General features: G+C 39.3%; 1 protein-coding gene across 10 annotated transcripts in view; it reads left to right on the plus strand.

Annotated features, from left to right (window-relative positions):
• The window catches only part of Dst (dystonin), a 430,289-nt gene that overhangs the window by 408,914 nt on the left and 3,302 nt on the right, over nucleotides 1-18,073 (plus strand). For 4 of the 10 annotated variants that reach the window (XM_045156178.1, XM_045156180.1, XM_045156181.1 and 1 more), the window contains 12 exons: nucleotides 775-918; nucleotides 1,573-1,761; nucleotides 3,438-3,567; nucleotides 6,320-6,483; nucleotides 7,233-7,395; nucleotides 8,783-8,937; nucleotides 9,100-9,174; nucleotides 9,994-10,011; nucleotides 13,159-13,276; nucleotides 15,138-15,209; nucleotides 16,108-16,307; nucleotides 16,680-16,790. In XM_045156178.1, coding sequence (XP_045012113.1) covers nucleotides 775-918; nucleotides 1,573-1,761; nucleotides 3,438-3,567; nucleotides 6,320-6,483; nucleotides 7,233-7,395; nucleotides 8,783-8,937; nucleotides 9,100-9,174; nucleotides 9,994-10,011; nucleotides 13,159-13,276; nucleotides 15,138-15,209; nucleotides 16,108-16,307; nucleotides 16,680-16,790 — 1,539 coding nt within the window. The remainder of the gene's footprint in view (nucleotides 1-774; nucleotides 919-1,572; nucleotides 1,762-3,437; nucleotides 3,568-6,319; nucleotides 6,484-7,232; nucleotides 7,396-8,782; nucleotides 8,938-9,099; nucleotides 9,175-9,993; nucleotides 10,012-13,158; nucleotides 13,277-15,137; nucleotides 15,210-16,107; nucleotides 16,308-16,679; nucleotides 16,791-18,073) is intronic. The other 6 variants (XM_045156184.1, XM_045156185.1, XM_004668211.2 and 3 more) reach the window with 3 other exon arrangements.

Consider the following 18,073-nt stretch of genomic DNA (forward strand, 5'->3'; position numbering starts at 1 on the left):
TTTTAATCTCTCTTGGTATAGTTAATGGCATTTTAAGTATTGACCTCTCCAACCGTGCTGGCACATGCCTTTAATCCCAATACATGGGAGGCTGAGGTAGGAGGATCGCTGTGAGTTCAAAGCCAGTCTGAGACTACAGAGTGAATTCCAGGTTAGCCTGGGCTAGACTCTACCTCGAAAATCCAAAAGATAAACATAAATATTGATGTCCTTATTTTTCTGTTGTTGCCGTTTTTGCTTTGTGGGTGCTTTGTTATGCTTCGTGTGTGATTCTTCCATCTCAGTCCCTAAAACAGCTGGGACTCCATACGATTGCACCCAGATCTAGCTTTGCTAAAACTTTTTAAAAATTCATGTTATTATTATTTTTTAAGTCAGTATTGTTTGTCTTTCTAGCAGTTCTATCTCAGTCTTATTTTCCACTAATAATATAATTATAATCTATCCAACCATGAGATGGATTTTAATTTATACATTAGAAAGTACATATTTTCCCATGGTCCCCATTTTCCCTCCTTCAATTACTTGGCCAACTTTTGTGACAAAACCAACTGAAATTCTTTTTTTTTTTTTTTTGTGAGACGGTCTCACATAACTCAGACTGACCTTGATCCTCCTGTCTGTGCTTCCCAAATTTTGGAATTAGAGACGTAAGCAGTCATGCTCAGTGTGAGATTATTTCTTAATTGTAGATGTATGCCACCAGAATCTCCTTTGCAGCCAGTGTCAACAGCTAATTGTTTTTTGTTGTTTTTGTTTTTGTTTTTACTGTAGGAATTCATGAAGAAACTAGAAGAGAAAAGAACTGAATTAAATAAGGCTACCACTATGGGTGACGCTGTTTTGGCCATCTGCCACCCAGACTCCATCACCACCATCAAGCACTGGATAACGATCATCAGGGCCAGGTTTGAGGAGGTCAGTGTCTCTGCAGGAGCTGGGGGAGAAGAGGGGAAATTTTAGCAATTAGTGTAAACTTATAGCTGTGGGAAAATGATCTTCAGCCAGGAGAATGCTCTTGAAATTGCCTTTCTACTGTACTTCATCAGTTAACTTCCAAAATTCACTGTTTGTTTAAAAAGTTAAAGGAATGTGCAATTCCATCCCTGAGACCTCAAGGCAAGTATTTGGCCCATTGTACAGCAGTGTGTGTCTTTTACACATTGTATCTGTTGGATAATACAGCATTGAACACATCTCAAGTTAAGTATATAATGCTGAATTGGTGTCCACAGTGGGAATAAACCCTCTATTTAAGAACTTAGCTTTTTAAATTTCTGCTTTGGGCCGCCTAGAATAAGAATATTTGATTCATTAGAGAATGAATATTTGAATACAACAAAGCAAAAGAAGCAGTAAGGTATGTATGTGACCTCTCACTTGTTCTTGAGACCACCATCCTGAAGGGCTCCCATGTCCTCCCCAGGCTGGTTCATGGGATCTAGAAGATAGATTTATAGATCCTCTAGCCCAGAAAGATTCTCATTTACATTGAAAATTTGTGTGTTTTACCTTAATGAACATATTTACTAAGTTGAAAGAAATCCAGGGACCTTTTTATTCATGCAATAGGTGCTGGCCTGGGCAAAGCAACACCAGCAGAGATTAGCTGCTGCTCTGTCTGGACTCATTGCTAAGCAAGAATTGCTAGAAGCTTTGCTGGCCTGGTTGCAATGGGCTGAAACCACCCTGAGTGATAAGGACAAGGAAGTCATACCCCAGGAGATTGAAGAAGTGAAAGCCCTCATTGCAGAACACCAGGTAAAATACATTTCATCCTCATCCACTCACCATCACCCTGGTGTTTTATATCTTAGCATATGGTGCTTCTAAAACCATGGCCTATACTTGTATGTGTTACCTTTACTTTCTCAAACACACTCCCCCACTCCTGACATGTGGGTTTCTATTCTGTATCTACCCCAATACTTGTCACTTCACAGTTACCCCAGACCTTCGCAAAGCTCTGTCACCTTTGGCCTTTTGTGCAGCCCTCTGGTTGCCCTGTCTCTCACTGGTTCTGGAGCTACCTCTTACAATGTCAGCTTGCTTCCTCCATTTTACCCTTACCTCTCTGCTATTTTAGCTCTACTCCCTTCCTCTGCAGTCTCACTCATTCTTGTGGTTCCAGTGATTCTTTTAAATGTCTCATGTTTGCAGCATTCCAAATACAACCTACTTAAAAATTGTCTTCCTCAGAATGATTACTTCTTTTCACCTTACTTGTTTTTAACTCTGGCATGATAGGCATTATACGCACTCTGATTCATAGTTTTCTTGATATGTCTTCACAAAGAGAAACATTAACTTTCAGTCCAGATGGTTAAACAATTAATATTGCCATTATTATATTTTAATAAAACTCTTAAGTTATTCTTGGCTACACTGGCCCTAAGTATCTCAGATCATGTTCCCTGTAATCAGAGTTTGTGGTCAGAGTTTTCAAAATAATAAATATGCCAGAACTGTGTTTGACTAAGTGTGTGCTCATCATTTTTCCCCATTGCTTTTCAGCACAGTCTCTGTCTTGCCTCAGTTTTTAACACAATAGTTCACATATGTGGATACCTAATCAGTAGTATCAGTAAGGCAGGAGTCATTATGAGATGACAAGATACTCAAGCCTTTTAAGTATAACTGACATAAGCTTCAACTTGACTAACTCTTTTACCCTCCTTAAAATAACTTGTTTATGGGCTGGAGATATGGCTTAGCAGTTAAGGTGCTTTCCTGCAAAGCATAAAGATTCATGTTCGATCCCAAGTAAGTGAGACATACAAAGTGCCCCAAACGTGTAAGGTCTCATCTGCACACAAGGGAGCGTACATATCTGGAGTTCAGTGTAGTAGCTGGAGGTCCTGGTGCACCATTTCTCTCTCTTTCTTTCTGTCTCTCTCCTGCTCTCTGTCTTGCATGTGCATTAAAAGGGGGCCAGTCTGTTGGATTTGCCTCATAAAATAATTTAAAATAGCTTTTTAATGAATATTTAACACATTCATATTTAATATAGATCCCTCATGTCACTGTATACCAAAATCATCTTAAAATATTTCAAACATGCACATGTCATATACCACAGAAACATCATAAGGAACAGCCCAGCCATCCATCTCCTTTTCAGACAAATACTAACAATTCTTGTGGGAAAGCTTAGACATCAAGCTTAGTTGATAATCACTGATTGCATGTTTTGTTTTCAAATTAAAATGTTACTTTTGTTCTTAATTTTATTTTGACAGCTATAGAATTTTACATTCTTTGGGAGTCAGTAAATGCATTATTACAGTAGTTCAGATTGTTCTTTACCTAAATACAGAATACAATAACTTTTATCTTCAGAAATAATAATGTGGTTAGCGCGCATATTTTCCATTCATCCCTAATGAAGATTTAATATAATAACTTTTGCTTAATTGGCATCATGTCTTTCATTTCAGTCTTTCATGGAGGAAATGACCAGAAAACAGCCTGATGTTGATAAGGTCACGAAGACTTATAAGAGGAGGGCAGCTGGTCCTTCCTCGTGGCAGTCCCACATCCCGGTGCTGGATAAAGGAAGAGTGGGAAGTAAGCCAGGGGCACTTAAAAAAAAAGAAAAGATGGCTACAAAATTATTCTCAGTTATTATTTGCAATAATTAGTGAGTCTGTGTGAGCATTCTATCATAAAATATATTTTCTTACTGTTTTGTTGAGGTAGGGTCTCACTCTAGCCAGGCTGATCTGGAGTTCACTATGTAGTCTTAGGATGACGTTGAACTTGGAGCGATCCTCCTACCTCTGCCACCTGAGTGCTAGGATTAAAGGCTGCGCTACCACACCTGCGCCTTAAAATATTTTTTTGAAAAGAAACATAGGCTCAAATATTGTAACAGCTTATCTCAAATTAAGAAAAAGGCTATGGCCAGGTTTCTGCGTGTAACTTCTTTTGCTTTAAATGGTGTATCTTTCAGATTAGCTGGAAGAAATTGGACAAAACTAAAAGAAGCTTAGTCCTCACCGCATTGAACTTGATCGTTTTTCCTCTGTTCTATAAACAGCACTAAAGCTGAACTAACAAAGTGATTATGTTTAGATAAAGACATAACCTGCTGTTCACTCGTGACCAGCTGTTTGACATATTCTGCTCCTGTTCATATGGCTCTTGGCTCTATTCAATATTTCTTAGCCAATTTTAACGCAACAAAATGACATTTAAAATGGTACTAGCTCAAATAACGTACTTCAAAAGCACCATCAGCATTGAACATTTTGTGTGTTTTGGAATGGGGTCTAAATTTTTTTAAGTGGGAGAAGAGCAATGATAGTTACTGGGTCACAAAAATAAGTGAGATTACTATGTGACAGCACTGAAGGTAGACTCCTTGCCTGTCCTTACCATGACTGCGAGAGAAGTACAACCTTTAACAAGTTACTTACACTCCTTCTCAGGTGCAATTTCCTCATGTGCAAAAGAGGATAATTTTGCTTTTTGGTTTTGTTTTGTTTGTTTTTGAGACCAGATTTCATATATTCTGTATTATATTATATACTATTATATATAATATATTATATATTATATTATTATATATTATTATATTAATATATTATTATATATTCAAAAACACTATGTAACTCAGGATGACCTTGAACATCTGATCCTCTTCTATCCTCCTGGCAAGTACAGTTCTTACAGGTGGGAGCTACTGCACCCAGTTTAGAAGTTTATGTAATTCTGGGGCTTTCTGAACCCAGTGTTTTGTACATGCTAACTTAGCCCTCTACCAATTCAGCTACATCTCCAGCCCCAAAGAGGATAAATTTAACCGCACTGGACTGAGAATTAAATGGACTAATGCACATGTGCATTTAGCATACTTCCAGGCATAGCTAAGTACAAATAAATATTAGCCACTAATATCATATATGACTGTGAGCTAATTTTTCCATGCCATCTTTACCATTTGGATAGATGAGGAAGGTATATTGTGATCACTGTTTTGTGTCGTTAAGAAACTTGTGAAAACTAGCCAGAAATGGGAGAAATTTGGCTCAGTAAATTTGGGCATAAATGTGTGCATAAGAAACATACAAGCTCAGTGGAAAATGGACTTGGCTGGAGAGATGGTTAAGCCACACAAGTGTGAGGAGCTGAGTTCAGCACCCCCCCCCCCCACCGCACCTGTGTAAAAGCCAGGTGTGTGGTGCATTCATGCAATCTCAGAACAGGGGAAGTGGAGATAGGAGGATCCTTGAGATGTGCTGGCTGTAGAAGTCACCTTCTTGTAGCTGGGACCAAACACCCAATCAGAAGCAGCTTAAGGAAAGAAAGGACTTATTTAAGACTTAGAGTTTTGTGGGGAAGTTTCACCATGGCCAGAAACGCATGTTAAGAGCAGACATCAGGGCATCACATCTTACCACATCAGCTGAGAGGAAGCAGCAAGAGTGTGCTAGTTGACACTGGCAAAGGGAGCTGGATTATAAATCTCAAGGCCTTGCACCCTAGTGACATACCTTCTCTATCAAGGCTCCACCTCCCCAAGGTGCCACCATCTGCGGTTCAAGTTTGAGGCTTAATCACAAACACATGAGGCTATCAGGGACACTTTACATTTAAATTATTATACTGGCTAACTAGTCTTTCCGAGTTGGTGAGTTTTAGGTTCAGTGAGATATTTGCTCAAAAAAAATAAAGTGCAGAGCAATTGAGGAAGGCACTTAAAGTTGACCTCTCGCCTCCACATACAAACCCACACACACATGAATGCACATATAAACATGTACATGCACAACACACATACACTCAAAAAAGTGGAAAAAAGGTAGGAACCCATACACATCTTCCTTACTTGATTGGAGTTTATGAAACACCTTGCTATGCCTCCAGAGACTGCCCATTGTCTTGTGGTCTTCCCTGCTCTTCATTCAGCCTTACTCTGTACACAGGGCAAGCAGGCTTTGCTCTAACCCAATCTGAGACATGTCTCACTGTTCTAGAGATCTCTTTATCTTGCCTCAACAAATAGGAAGATCCCAGAGTTCTGCCTTGTCATTGAAATGACCTAAATAAGCAAGAAAATGTTGCAAGCATAAAATTATCAAGAAAGCTGTCCCGGATTTAAATGCCCCCGTCAAGATGAGCTTTTCTGATTTATAGGATCAGTGATAAGAAAGAGTTGGGCCTTGGCATTGCTTATCACCTAAATCAGGCTCTTCTCTCTGTAATGTACAATAATTAAGTGGACTCAGTCTTGTCCGAGAGCAAAAGAAGGTCAGGCCTTAATATATATCAGCATACTTGAAACTTTGCCATCGTAACTGTAGTTCTGTTTCCTCAGGAAAACGCTTCCCACCGTCAAGCTTGTATCCTTCTGGAGCTCAGACCCAAATTGAAACCAAGAACCCCAGGGTCAACTTGCTGGTGAGCAAATGGCAGCAGGTGTGGCTCCTGGCTCTGGAGAGGAGGAGGAAACTCAATGACGCCTTGGACCGGCTAGAAGAGGTCGGAAACTCTTATGTTCATCTTTTTGTTGTCATCCGCTTCATTTATTACAACACTGCCTGGAATCACAGTTTCCTTTTACATAAGCAGTTCTTGCCATTGACAGGCACGTTTTCCTTTTGAAATGAAGAATAAGAATAAATGTTCTTATAAGAAATTCCAATACATGGGATTTGGATTCAGGGAATAAATAGAGCAAAAATAAATAAATGACGCTTATATTTTATCAATCACATTCTTAGTCCTTAAGAAAAGCTTTATCTTGACAAGAGATTGCTAGTGGCGGTATACAGCTGTCTATAGTTCAGATCTTTTAAGAATATATGTTCTGTGACTACAGGTTTGAAGTTTCATATTTTGAAATTTTGAAAAATTTTAGATGCCTAGGCCAGCTAAGGGAATGGCTGCCAGGGCGGGGCGGGGGAGTGATTGGGGGAAGGATGGGCCTGCCCTGGCTAACAGTGCTAGGACTTTAGGAAAGACCACCTTTTCTGACCGACATCATGAGACATTTTCACTTTAACTTTAGACATTTTATTTACTAACAACAACAAAAGAATGTGTAATTTTACAAAAAGTTTACTAGAATTTTTTGAGTTCTGTATGCAACATCATCTGTTTTTGTGAATTGGGAGAGATGTGCTGCCACCTGGAGGATCATGATAGTTACCTATATACAGTTCACTGTATACAGTTGGAGCTAAGCATTAACTCAACCACAATACCTTCTTGTACTTTTTTGTTTTTAGCTCAGGGAATTTGCTAACTTTGATTTTGATATCTGGCGTAAAAAATATATGCGGTGGATGAATCACAAGAAATCCCGAGTGATGGACTTCTTCAGGAGAATTGATAAAGATCAGGATGGCAAGATCACCCGGCAGGAGTTCATTGATGGAATTCTTTCCTCAAGTAAGTCCCAAGGCAGGTGACAGCAGCTGATGCACTTGTATAGAAAATAAGCACATTTTCCAACTATAGGGCCTGTGGTCTAGTTAGTTACCAGTGAAGTGTGGTGAGCACAGCGGATGCAGGTGTCCGTGTTACTGTAGTGAAGTTGGTAATATTTTATTCTGAGGAGTTCTTATGGAGTTGTCTGGTACATAAATAGCAAAGCAGTGAAGGCAAAGGCTCTTTCTTTGTCATTCTAGTTAACATTAGAAGTGAAGCACTAAGTCACCTTTTGTATGACTTAGTCACCTGTGATTCCCTGACAAATGTTACTAGGAGCTATATGTAGTAGACAGCCTCACTTCGCTGGGATAAACTTCCAAACCAGGCACATTTATGGAGGAAGGGATTTATTGAAGCTAGAGGAGAAGTTTCATGATGGTAGTAAAAGTTGGCTTGCTTTCACAGGTCCAAGCAGAGAGAGAGAGAGAGAGAGAGAGAGAGAGAGAGAGAGAGAGAGAGAGAGAGAGAAGGCTACCACCACAAAGTAAACAAACACATATCAGGAACTCCAGGCAGAGCAAAAGCACTCTACCTATCTTTAGACTGGAATTCCAAATCCACCCCACACCTTAGTGATGAACCCTAGGATCCACCCATGACAGCTTCTCCTGCCAGGTAGCTGGAAATCCAAGGTTTAATCTGTTGGGGGACACCTATTCAAACTACCACACCATACCTAATGTAATTGTCATATAGTTTGTTCCTTAATTATAATTGAACCATATGAAATCCCTATGATTAAGCAGTTGCCAACCTATAAAACAGCATTATCATCATGTAATTTACTCTGGTTTCTGAAGATAAATTTGTTTAAATTATCATGCAAGTCAGTTTTACAAGGAATTTTAACATTTGTGGTATGTGTGTGTTGTTGTGTGGTATAGAAGTTTGTACATGTGTGCATGTTATATGTACACATGTATGCAGATGTGCACATCCCATCACACATGTGCGGAGACCAGAGGAGGATGTCGATTGTCTTCTTTGAGATCTCTCCTACCATATGTTCTTGAGACAGAGTCTTATTTTGAACTTGTCTGTTTTTCAGTTAAAATGACTATCCAGTGAGTCACAGCAGTCCTCCTGTCTCTGTCCCATTGGCACTGGGGTTACAGGCATGTGTGACCATACCCTGCTTTACATATGGGTACCGTGGATCTGATTCAGGTCCTTATGCTCAACCAAATGCTCGTAACTACTGAGCCATCTCCCCTGGCTTTGAATTTTAATATATTTGATTTTCCTCATAATCTAGCCAGCCACAATGAGCTTAAAAGCATAGTCAAGTAACTCTCAAAGTATAGTTAAATAATTACCTTATTTACTATCATTTGGCAATTTTCAGAGTTCCCAACTAGCCGCCTGGAAATGAGTGCAGTTGCAGACATCTTTGACAGAGATGGTGATGGATACATTGACTACTATGAATTTGTAGCAGCTCTGCATCCAAATAAAGATGCTTATAAGCCCATCACAGATGCTGACAAAATTGAAGATGAGGTACTTACTATCTTCCCACTGCCTATAATACTAGTACTTTATTCTTTCAGGATGTCACGTGCAATTCATAAAGCCATCTTACTTACTTCCCTGTTATTTGTTTTCGGACCTCACTGTGTAATATTAACGTTAAAGCAAGTATTTCATCCTTGTTTTGGGTAGGTCACAAGGCAAGTCGCTAAGTGTAAATGTGCAAAACGATTTCAAGTTGAGCAGATTGGCGATAACAAATACAGGGTAAGTTTCCAAATTACTTTGTAGTTCCTTTCAAAGACATAAAATGAAATTTGTGTACAGTTTGATCTATGTTGTTTTTTAGAAACTCTATTTTGATGCCATTTCAAAATGTAATAGTATATGAAACTCCAGCTTTGATCATTTTAAATATAAAAAGATGACCTGAATTTTGAATATTGGGTATATCTTTGTCATTTACAACATGCACATTACTTTTAAGAAGAAAAATATTCAAGTCTTGTATTTAGATTATTTCATATTATCTTATAATTTATTATGATTACAGGTAAGCTTCCTGAATAACACACTTTTCTGAACCATGAAGTCATGAAGTTAAAAATATTAACTCATTTTTATAAATATGAAAAATTAGGTTTTCTATTGGTACTTCAATTTTTTTTTATTCAAAATCTCACCTACCTGGTTCACCTAAGCAGGGGAACAATGTGACTTCATCACTGTGTGTTTTGCTTTTCCTCTTTTGAGGAACATCTCTTATAAGTAGTAGCCAGGTAGAAAATGTGCTGAGTTTCCCTAAATCCGTGTGTTACTTGTAAATTCAATATGCTTTCATCTTTAAAAACATGCTCAGTTATATGTTGAAACTCTTAACTTACATTTGAAGTCCCAAGGTTTTTACCATAAATTTATAGAGAATATTCTGATGATTTGGTTTGAAATCAGAACTGGGTACTTGCACATCTCTACACTAGATACTATATTTAGGACCCTTAGTGTGAGTGTGTGTGTGTTCTCAAGCCATTATAGAAAGTTTCCTATTAAACTAATTGTGTTTTTCTTCCATTTTTCATTTATCAGTTCTTCCTGGGAAATCAGGTATAAAACCGTGGAATGTATTCTCAAGTTCCTGATAATTATTTTTAAACTTTAATTCATAGTCCTTAAAGCTAAGCTTGCCATGGCCAATCTTCCCAAGCTGTCCCCCTAGCTACTACATTGTTGGTTGGTGTGGTGTTTCTGTAAGCACTATGAGAGTCCTTGACACAGGATTTCTTTTTGCTTCATGTCTCAAGTGAGGAGAGATTACTTTTAAGCAAACCAGATAATGAGTTGTACCCAACAGCTGGCTACCATGGTAGAAATGCAATGTTTAATTCACATTTCACTAATGCTATTAGCATTTTAATGCAAGTAGTTATTAGAACATACACTTGATGCTTTACACCTCTGTGTGTCTGTTTAGGACACAGGGCACACAGTGGCAGAGAGGGAATTGGCATCAGGCAGTGACAGGGACACAGAGTACTAGAGGTCTTATGGTATCTGCTGCAAGTACTCCTCTTTCCAAAGCAGCTGCTCTCCACTTGTTCTGAGCCACTGATTTAGGGCTTTTCATCCTCTGGGGAGAAATACTAATGATAGAGTTTCAAGTGATGCCATCTTGACTAAATGTATTGACATTTAAGTCCATATCAACTGCCTACGGGCCTTCCACAAGGTCAGACATCTAAAAATACACTTAGGTTTTGATTGCAAACTAGCACAAGATTTTTGACTGTATTTTATAAAAAGTATGCCATGGTAGAGGTCGCTCTGCCTTTTATCTTAAGCCATGCTGAATGTAAAGTGTCAAATGATCTCTTACCTTCATTTCTTGCAAGTGAAATGTATTTAAAGCAGAAATAATCCATTACTTTAAATATATTTTCCCCCCAACTAATTTAATTGATATATAATCACTGTACATTTGTGGGGTTCAATGTGATGATTTGATACATTTACAAAATGTGTAATGACTAAATCAGGGTAAAATTTCCATTAGTTATAAAATGTTACTTACCCACTTTATTTCCTTAGTCACTCAGTGGGATAGCATGTTATTTATTGTTCTCATTGATGTGACAAGAAGAAGCTTATAGGGAAAGGAAGGGTTTGTAGTTGCTCACAGTTTCTGGGGGTAGAGTTGGGCATGGCAGCATGAGCAGGGAGCACACAGTCAGGAAAGAGAGTGTGAAGAAGAAAATATTCCAGCTATAAAACCTCAAGACCTGCCTCCAGTGACTCACTTGGTACAGTGAGACTCTTCCCTCTAAAGGTTGCCCAGCCTTGCCAGACAGAGACCCACGGGCAAAACCAAGTGTTCCAACACTTGAGCATATGGTGCGGGTAATTCACATTCAAACCACAACAGATAGTATCTTGCTTATGGAGAAAATAAAAGAAATGCCTCAATAGATTTTATTTACTGACAGTACAATGAGCAACACGAATGTTTTTCTTCTTTCATGGTTTGGCCATTGGGAAAATTACAGAAATTCTGAAGACGCTGTTTTAGAGAATGCCTTTTAAAAATAAAATTGATAGTTATCACTTGTAATAGAATGGAAATATTTCTAGAAAGTATTTTGAAAAGCTTTTTTGCATATGATATTGGACAAGAATTATCTGCTGCAAGGCCTGGGGAGATTCCTCAGTTGGTGAAGCCCTTGCCACTCAAGTATGAGGACTTGAGTCCAGGTCCCCAGAACCTGAATGAAGCTAAACGTAGTAGCGTGTGTCTGCGATCTCACCGTGCCCACAGCAAGGTGGGACATGGAGAGGAGAGAATGTCTGTAACCTTGCAGGCCAACAGTGAACAAGAGACCCTGCCTCAGACAAGTTGGAAGGCTAGAACCGTGTTGACCCTTATCTGCTGACCTTCACATACATTCTGTGGTGCATGTATGCGTGTGTGTGCGCACACACACGCACATGCACGCGCGCACGCACACACACACACACACACACACACACACACAATTTTTAATTGATCCAATTATCTGGTTCCTTAAGGGTAATTTTCCTTGAATCCCCACTTTCCCCTTTGCTTATTAGCAGCAATGAAGCTTCTCTAACAGTGTATGTTTTGAATTTCAAGAACATGTTCATCTGTAGGAAATCATGAATGTCTGTGTAAAAATCAAAATCAGAAATAGTGGCTTGCAGAGATGTGTTAAGCACTCAAGTCCTGCTGGTGCATTTTATATGCTTTCTGTGTCCTTCTGAGTTTTAGTACCCTAAATGCAGTTTGGGTGTCTCGGTGTTAGGGTTCTGAACCTTAAATTAAATTAAAGATTGTTGACAAGTATCAGTGTTTCTACTTAAAGTTGTCTGCTTCTCATAGTAACCCCCAGAAAAATAGTCAAAGGCACATTTGAATCTTTCCTTTGTGCAAAAGGAATTCTTTATATTTAAATTGTTTATTTTGCATTTTTACTCGCTGGGTGTTCAATAGTCTTCACAAATTAGACATGAGCCTCTTAGAAATGATTTCAAAGTATGAAATCATTTCTCACAGGCTTTTAAGGTATCTAAGCCTGTAGGAGGTGCCACCTGTAGCCTAGTATTTGTTCAGGACTTGCAGAATTTGTAGCACATCCACTTAATTGGCAGTGCATTGAAAGGGTAAGAATTACAGGAACAGCTCTGAGAGGGACCTGTGTAGATTTGAAAGCTATGTCATGAATAATTTCTCAGCAGCTGTTCTAATATTACAGTCATCCGAAGTGACATATTTGTCCAGCCTTTAATATAGTGATTTATTTAAATATGCAGAAAGTTTAATTGGGTGTGAATTTTTATAAATTTCCTTGAGAGAATCATGTTCTGTCCTGGGCAAGTGTCTGTGCTTATTTCATGGCTGTGCTTAATTTCTAGAAACACTTCTCAATTACTGCCTTGCTATTGCTCTTTCTAATATAAAAAAAATTGTAAGTTCTAGAACAAAGCTTCAACATTATACTTAATAACCTTTGTGATCTTTTCTTTACAAACTGTTTCCTTTGGGCTAAATCAGCATGCAGCAGTCTAACACCGGTCATTGCAATCCCCTTTGAGATTTTACTAATCGCTGTGAACTAAGAAGGAATGAAATTGACTGCTTACGCTACTGCAGATTGCGCATTGTAACTTCAATAGAGATTATGGTCCTTGAGCTTAGAATTCATACTGACAGTAGAGGTTCTGTCCTTCTTCACTGCACAGTTCGGAGACTCCCAGCAACTGCGACTGGTGCGGATCCTACGAAGTACAGTGATGGTCCGTGTTGGCGGTGGATGGATGGCTCTGGATGAGTTCTTAGTGAAAAATGATCCTTGCAGGGGTAAGGAGATAACTTATGTCAGGATCAAGTGTTTACAACAGCACTATGAAAGACAGTTATTGTATTTCATCATTGAAAGCATATACTGCATAAATTTAACCCAATAATGAATGTTTCATGTTGTTCTGTAAACCATGTTTTTCTCTTCCTTTTTCTAATTCTTTACTACTTCTGGGGGGAAAAAATGAGATAGGTATGCAAGAACTTCTAGTCTAGGTTTTTTATAGGTCATCTGTTTTCACTTGCACTTACTAAGGAAAAGATCTTTGTCCATCTTTCACTAGCAGGGCAGGGGGAAAGACAACTGAAACGATGAAGCTGAGGAGACAAGATAGTAAAAGCCTAAAGTCAAATTCTTCATAAAATGAGGGGGTGAAGAAAGTAATGCAGTAACAATTATAATAAATAGGATTAACAAACTGCTAACTTGGCCTTTACTTTGAAGTTGCAGAGTAGAATATTACAAACAAACACTTAGCACTATGGTTCTTGTCATATCTGTCAGCCCAAGAGTCCTAGGTAAGCTTTTAGTATTCCTATTTTCAGATCCTTGAATTCTTAATTGATGTATGTTATAAATGAGCACTAAATTGCAGTTTAGTTAGGTGCCATCTACTCAGGAAACCCATTTTTCTTACCTTAGAGAGGAGAAGCCATAGCATGTTATGATTTTTTGCTTTATTCTGTGAGCTGATTGTAACCCTTCAAAAATGTCTGTTCTGGCTTTGCTTAGCAGATTAATAGTTCCCATGTGGGAAACCAAGCAGGGCCTCTTGTTTTGGTGAATGCATAGATGTGTCAAAGTCAGTAGGCCTAGCCAGGCATGGTGGCTCATGGCCAGCACTTGGGAGCCTGGGGTAGGAGGGCCACAGTGAATTCAAGGCCATCGTGGGCTGCGGAGTGAGCTCCAAGTCCACCTGGTCTTAAGTGAAACCCTTCTTTTTTTTAAAAAAAGGCATCAAAACAAATAAATGCATTGTAATAACCAATTTAAATTTATAATAAAAATGTCGCCAGGCCTGTCTGCCTGCCAAGGCCCCATGAATTGTTGTATTTATAACTATACATGGTCTCCCTGCTCTGTGCTGGCTAAAGATATGCCTAAAAGAGAAGCAAATAAGAAAATACATCGTGCATCACTCAGCAGTGGAGCTGTGCTTTGAGAAATGTGCCATTGAGCAGATTCATTTGTGTAGACATGGAATGTTCTAGGGTTAGCACAGCACACACACGTACCGAGGCTATATGGTGTGTGTGGTGGGGGCGGGTGGATGTGGTATGCTATTTAAAAAAAAATAAAATGTATATGTAGAAGGAATATGCCCTAAGAGTCAATATCAAATGTAACATGATCATTGTCGTCACTACCAAGTGCTGTGTCCTGACCTTACTTTATGCGGTGCTTGTATGTGACTGGCAGTCCAGTAAGCTTACTCATGCCAGCATCACCAGAGACACACTAGTGATGTGTTGCATCACACCATTCACACAACCAGCCGGCCAGGAGATAGCAAGTTTTCAGCTCTGTTGTTGACCAAAGCATCATTATGTGGTGCATGACTGTACTTTGAAAATAGTGCAGCTGAAGTAAAATGAAGCTGTTTAGGACACGACACAAGCCCAACACGTGTTGTTCTGTTGGATTGCGTAGGAAAGCTAGCATGACTGTGGCCAACTCTTCCAGCTACACTGTCCTTGTTGAGTCAAACTTCTCAGGGCCTCTTCTCCTAATCCAATATTTCTCCTAAAATGTGTGCTAAGGGCTGGATCTGAGCACCCCTTGCGTAGCCAACTGCTGTACTTTTTTCTTCTGCTAACGGTATTCTTTAATGTGATTGGTATCCTGTGTCATTTTTTCTAGTTCATCATCATGGGAGTAAAATGTTACGTTCGGAATCAAACTCTTCAATTACTACCACTCAGCCTACTATAGGTTGGCAACCCCTCTCTTTGCCTCTCTCCTCCTTAGTTTTCTCTTTCATACTGTCACATTCTTGCTTTAATCATTTGTTTTAATATATGCTTCATTCGTGCGTATGGCTTAACTCACATCCAGCTGAGCTGGGGCTTCAAAGTACAAAATACGAAATGTGACACAATTCTGGTGTGTTGCACATGCAAGTGTTACACAGGTGACCAAGCACATGCTAACACGCTGCTCGTTGGTGCTGTGGAGTGTTCTCCATGTGCTTGTATGAATGCTGCATCACTAATTACCTCATGGGTTCCTGGGTCTGGTGTTTGTTATTGCATGTTGGTTAAAAAAAAAAAAAAACAGCTTTTCAAGGCATAAGATTAAAATACTAGCTGCCTTATTTCAGTGAAAAATCTGGAAGTTTATATGTTGTCATCAAGACTTCTGATTCTGTATAATTCTACTGGTTAATTAATCCCAGTGTTAAACGCTGGCATTTTCCTGACCACAACAGTACATGCAAAAGACACAGTCCCTGCCTTCTTGGCTTGTCTTCTCAGTGTGGTGAAAGAGTGGCAAAACTGTGTGGGCATCTGGAGTTGGTTGGTTACCAGTATTTTAGCATGAGCTTTCCATTTTCATGCTGAGTATTTAGTAGTAGTTATTCTTGCCGGTGTCTGGTGTTAGAATAAGCACACTTTTCCTCCCCTCCCCAAACTCACTTGTACCCGAAAGGAATGCATTGGGAAGGAATGCATTTAACTTCTTGTTATGCTGAGTTGGAGTTGGCATGGCAAAAAGATGTCCTTGAACTTCTCAGGTGCTCCATGGTGCCAGGTGGCCCTGCCTCCTGTGGAGGTGAATTGACTCTTCTTTTCCTTTTTCTTGTGCATTATTGTATGGCGCGTGTCTGCAGCAAAAGGAAGGACCAACATGGAGCTGCGTGAGAAGTTTATCTTAGCCGATGGTGCCAGTCAGGGCATGGCTGCCTTCCGACCGCGGGGCCGCAGATCCCGGCCCTCGTCACGAGGTGCTTCACCCAACAGATCCACCTCTGTGTCCAGTCAGGCTGGCCAGGCAGCCTCCCCTCAGGTGCCTACCACCAGCACACCCAAGGTAGGACTCCAGGATGAAATCTTTCCTCTTCAAGTGCAGAAAATCTCCTCAATATATCTTTGGATGTTTTAGGTCCCCAGGACCAACTCTCTCCATCCATGTCCCTTCTCACTGTATCCTTAAATGCCAACTTGTACTCAGTGGTTCATACAGCTGCCGTCTTTAGTGGACTTTGTTATCTTTCCAATTAATTTTTCTTTTTAAAGTTTCATTCTATTTTTGGTATGTATGATTTGCCATTAGATCCTTTCACTTATTTTTAATTGTGCTTATTCTGCCTGTGAAATGTGACTCTCTACTATGAATATCTCTTTCTGTGGCTTTGTTTTTATCTGCTATCCTTTACATTTGATTTGCCATTGTTCCATACAGATTCTCCATCCTTTAACACGCAATTATGGTAAACCGTGGTTGACAAACAGCAAAATGTCAACTCCTTGTAAGCCAGCAGAGTGCTCAGACTTTACCGTGTCATCTGCAGAGGTATCGTAAGGCCCCAGGTTCCAGTCCTAACAGTCTTCCTTAACTGAAACTGTCACCCACTAACACTGCTTCACTACCCTCTTAATGCATATTCTTTTGATAATGGTACATCTTTTCATAGAAGTATTTGCTCACGAATATGAGGACCCAGGTAGAAATGGCAGTAGGGGGTCCTATGCCTTCAAGCCCAGTTCCAGGTAGACAAGCAAGGGAGCGCTTGGGGGCCTCTGGTCAGCCAGGCTAGGCCAGCGAGAAAAGATGCTGTCTCAAAACAAGAAAGATGGACAGTGTTCCTGACAGTGACATCCAAAGTTACCCCTGGCTTCCGTGCATACACATGCATGTAAGAAAGAATCTTAGTAAGTATTCACAGTGGGCATGGGCCCTCTGCATACTTATGGCATTCATTTCTGCCTCGCAACACTAGCCAGGTGCGACATGTTTCTCAGTTATCAGTAGAGGAGTCCAAGGGATGGACACAGGTGTGCAGAAAGCTAGCTGTCATTTTCAAAAGGTGTCTTAGTAACCAATATTATTTGAACATAGGACAGTTTCTCAATTTGACATGATAAACATTGGGAAGATATGTAGGGAATATAAAACTTGCCAAGATTAACTCACATATTAGGTCATTTCCCAGTCAACTGTGCATTTTTTTAAGAAATTGTTCTGTAAAAGGCTAAACATAAACACCAAATAATCCCATAATTGATTAAAATTATAATAATGAGGTACCTAAACATCTTTTATATAGGAGCTATGTAATCATACTGGTAAAGTATGCCTTGAAGGTCAAGACCTTTGTGTAACAGAAACACTGTACCTTTTCACAACACTTTCTCATCTGTTATTGAATCCTCATGTGATGTACAGGGTAGGCAGAGAGAAGCTCACTGCACAGTATCTCTCATGCAGCTAAGTGGCAGAAGCAGGTCAGAAACATCCATTCTTTGGCATTTCCTCATTCCCTCAGACACCTCATTCCCGCCTGTTTCCTCCAAAAGGGAAAAGTCGCCATCATACAGTACACCCAGAAGTAGGAATCAGTTATTCTGGATCTGCTGTAGTAAAAGCTTAAAAAACTTTAAAAGTCTCAGATTGATGTATTAGCATTTGTTTTACATACATAGGGCTAAATTTCTGTTAGGTCACATTTTTAAAAAGTAGCAACTACCCCAAATTAAAGTTTTAGTATATTTATTTTTTAATTTTTTTATTATAATTTTTTTTAATTTTTATTAACATTTTCCATGATTATAAAATATATCCCATGGTAATTCCCT

The sequence above is a fragment of the Jaculus jaculus genome, chromosome 8 (assembly GCF_020740685.1).
Source record: "Jaculus jaculus isolate mJacJac1 chromosome 8, mJacJac1.mat.Y.cur, whole genome shotgun sequence".
NCBI lineage: Eukaryota > Metazoa > Chordata > Mammalia > Rodentia > Dipodidae > Jaculus > Jaculus jaculus.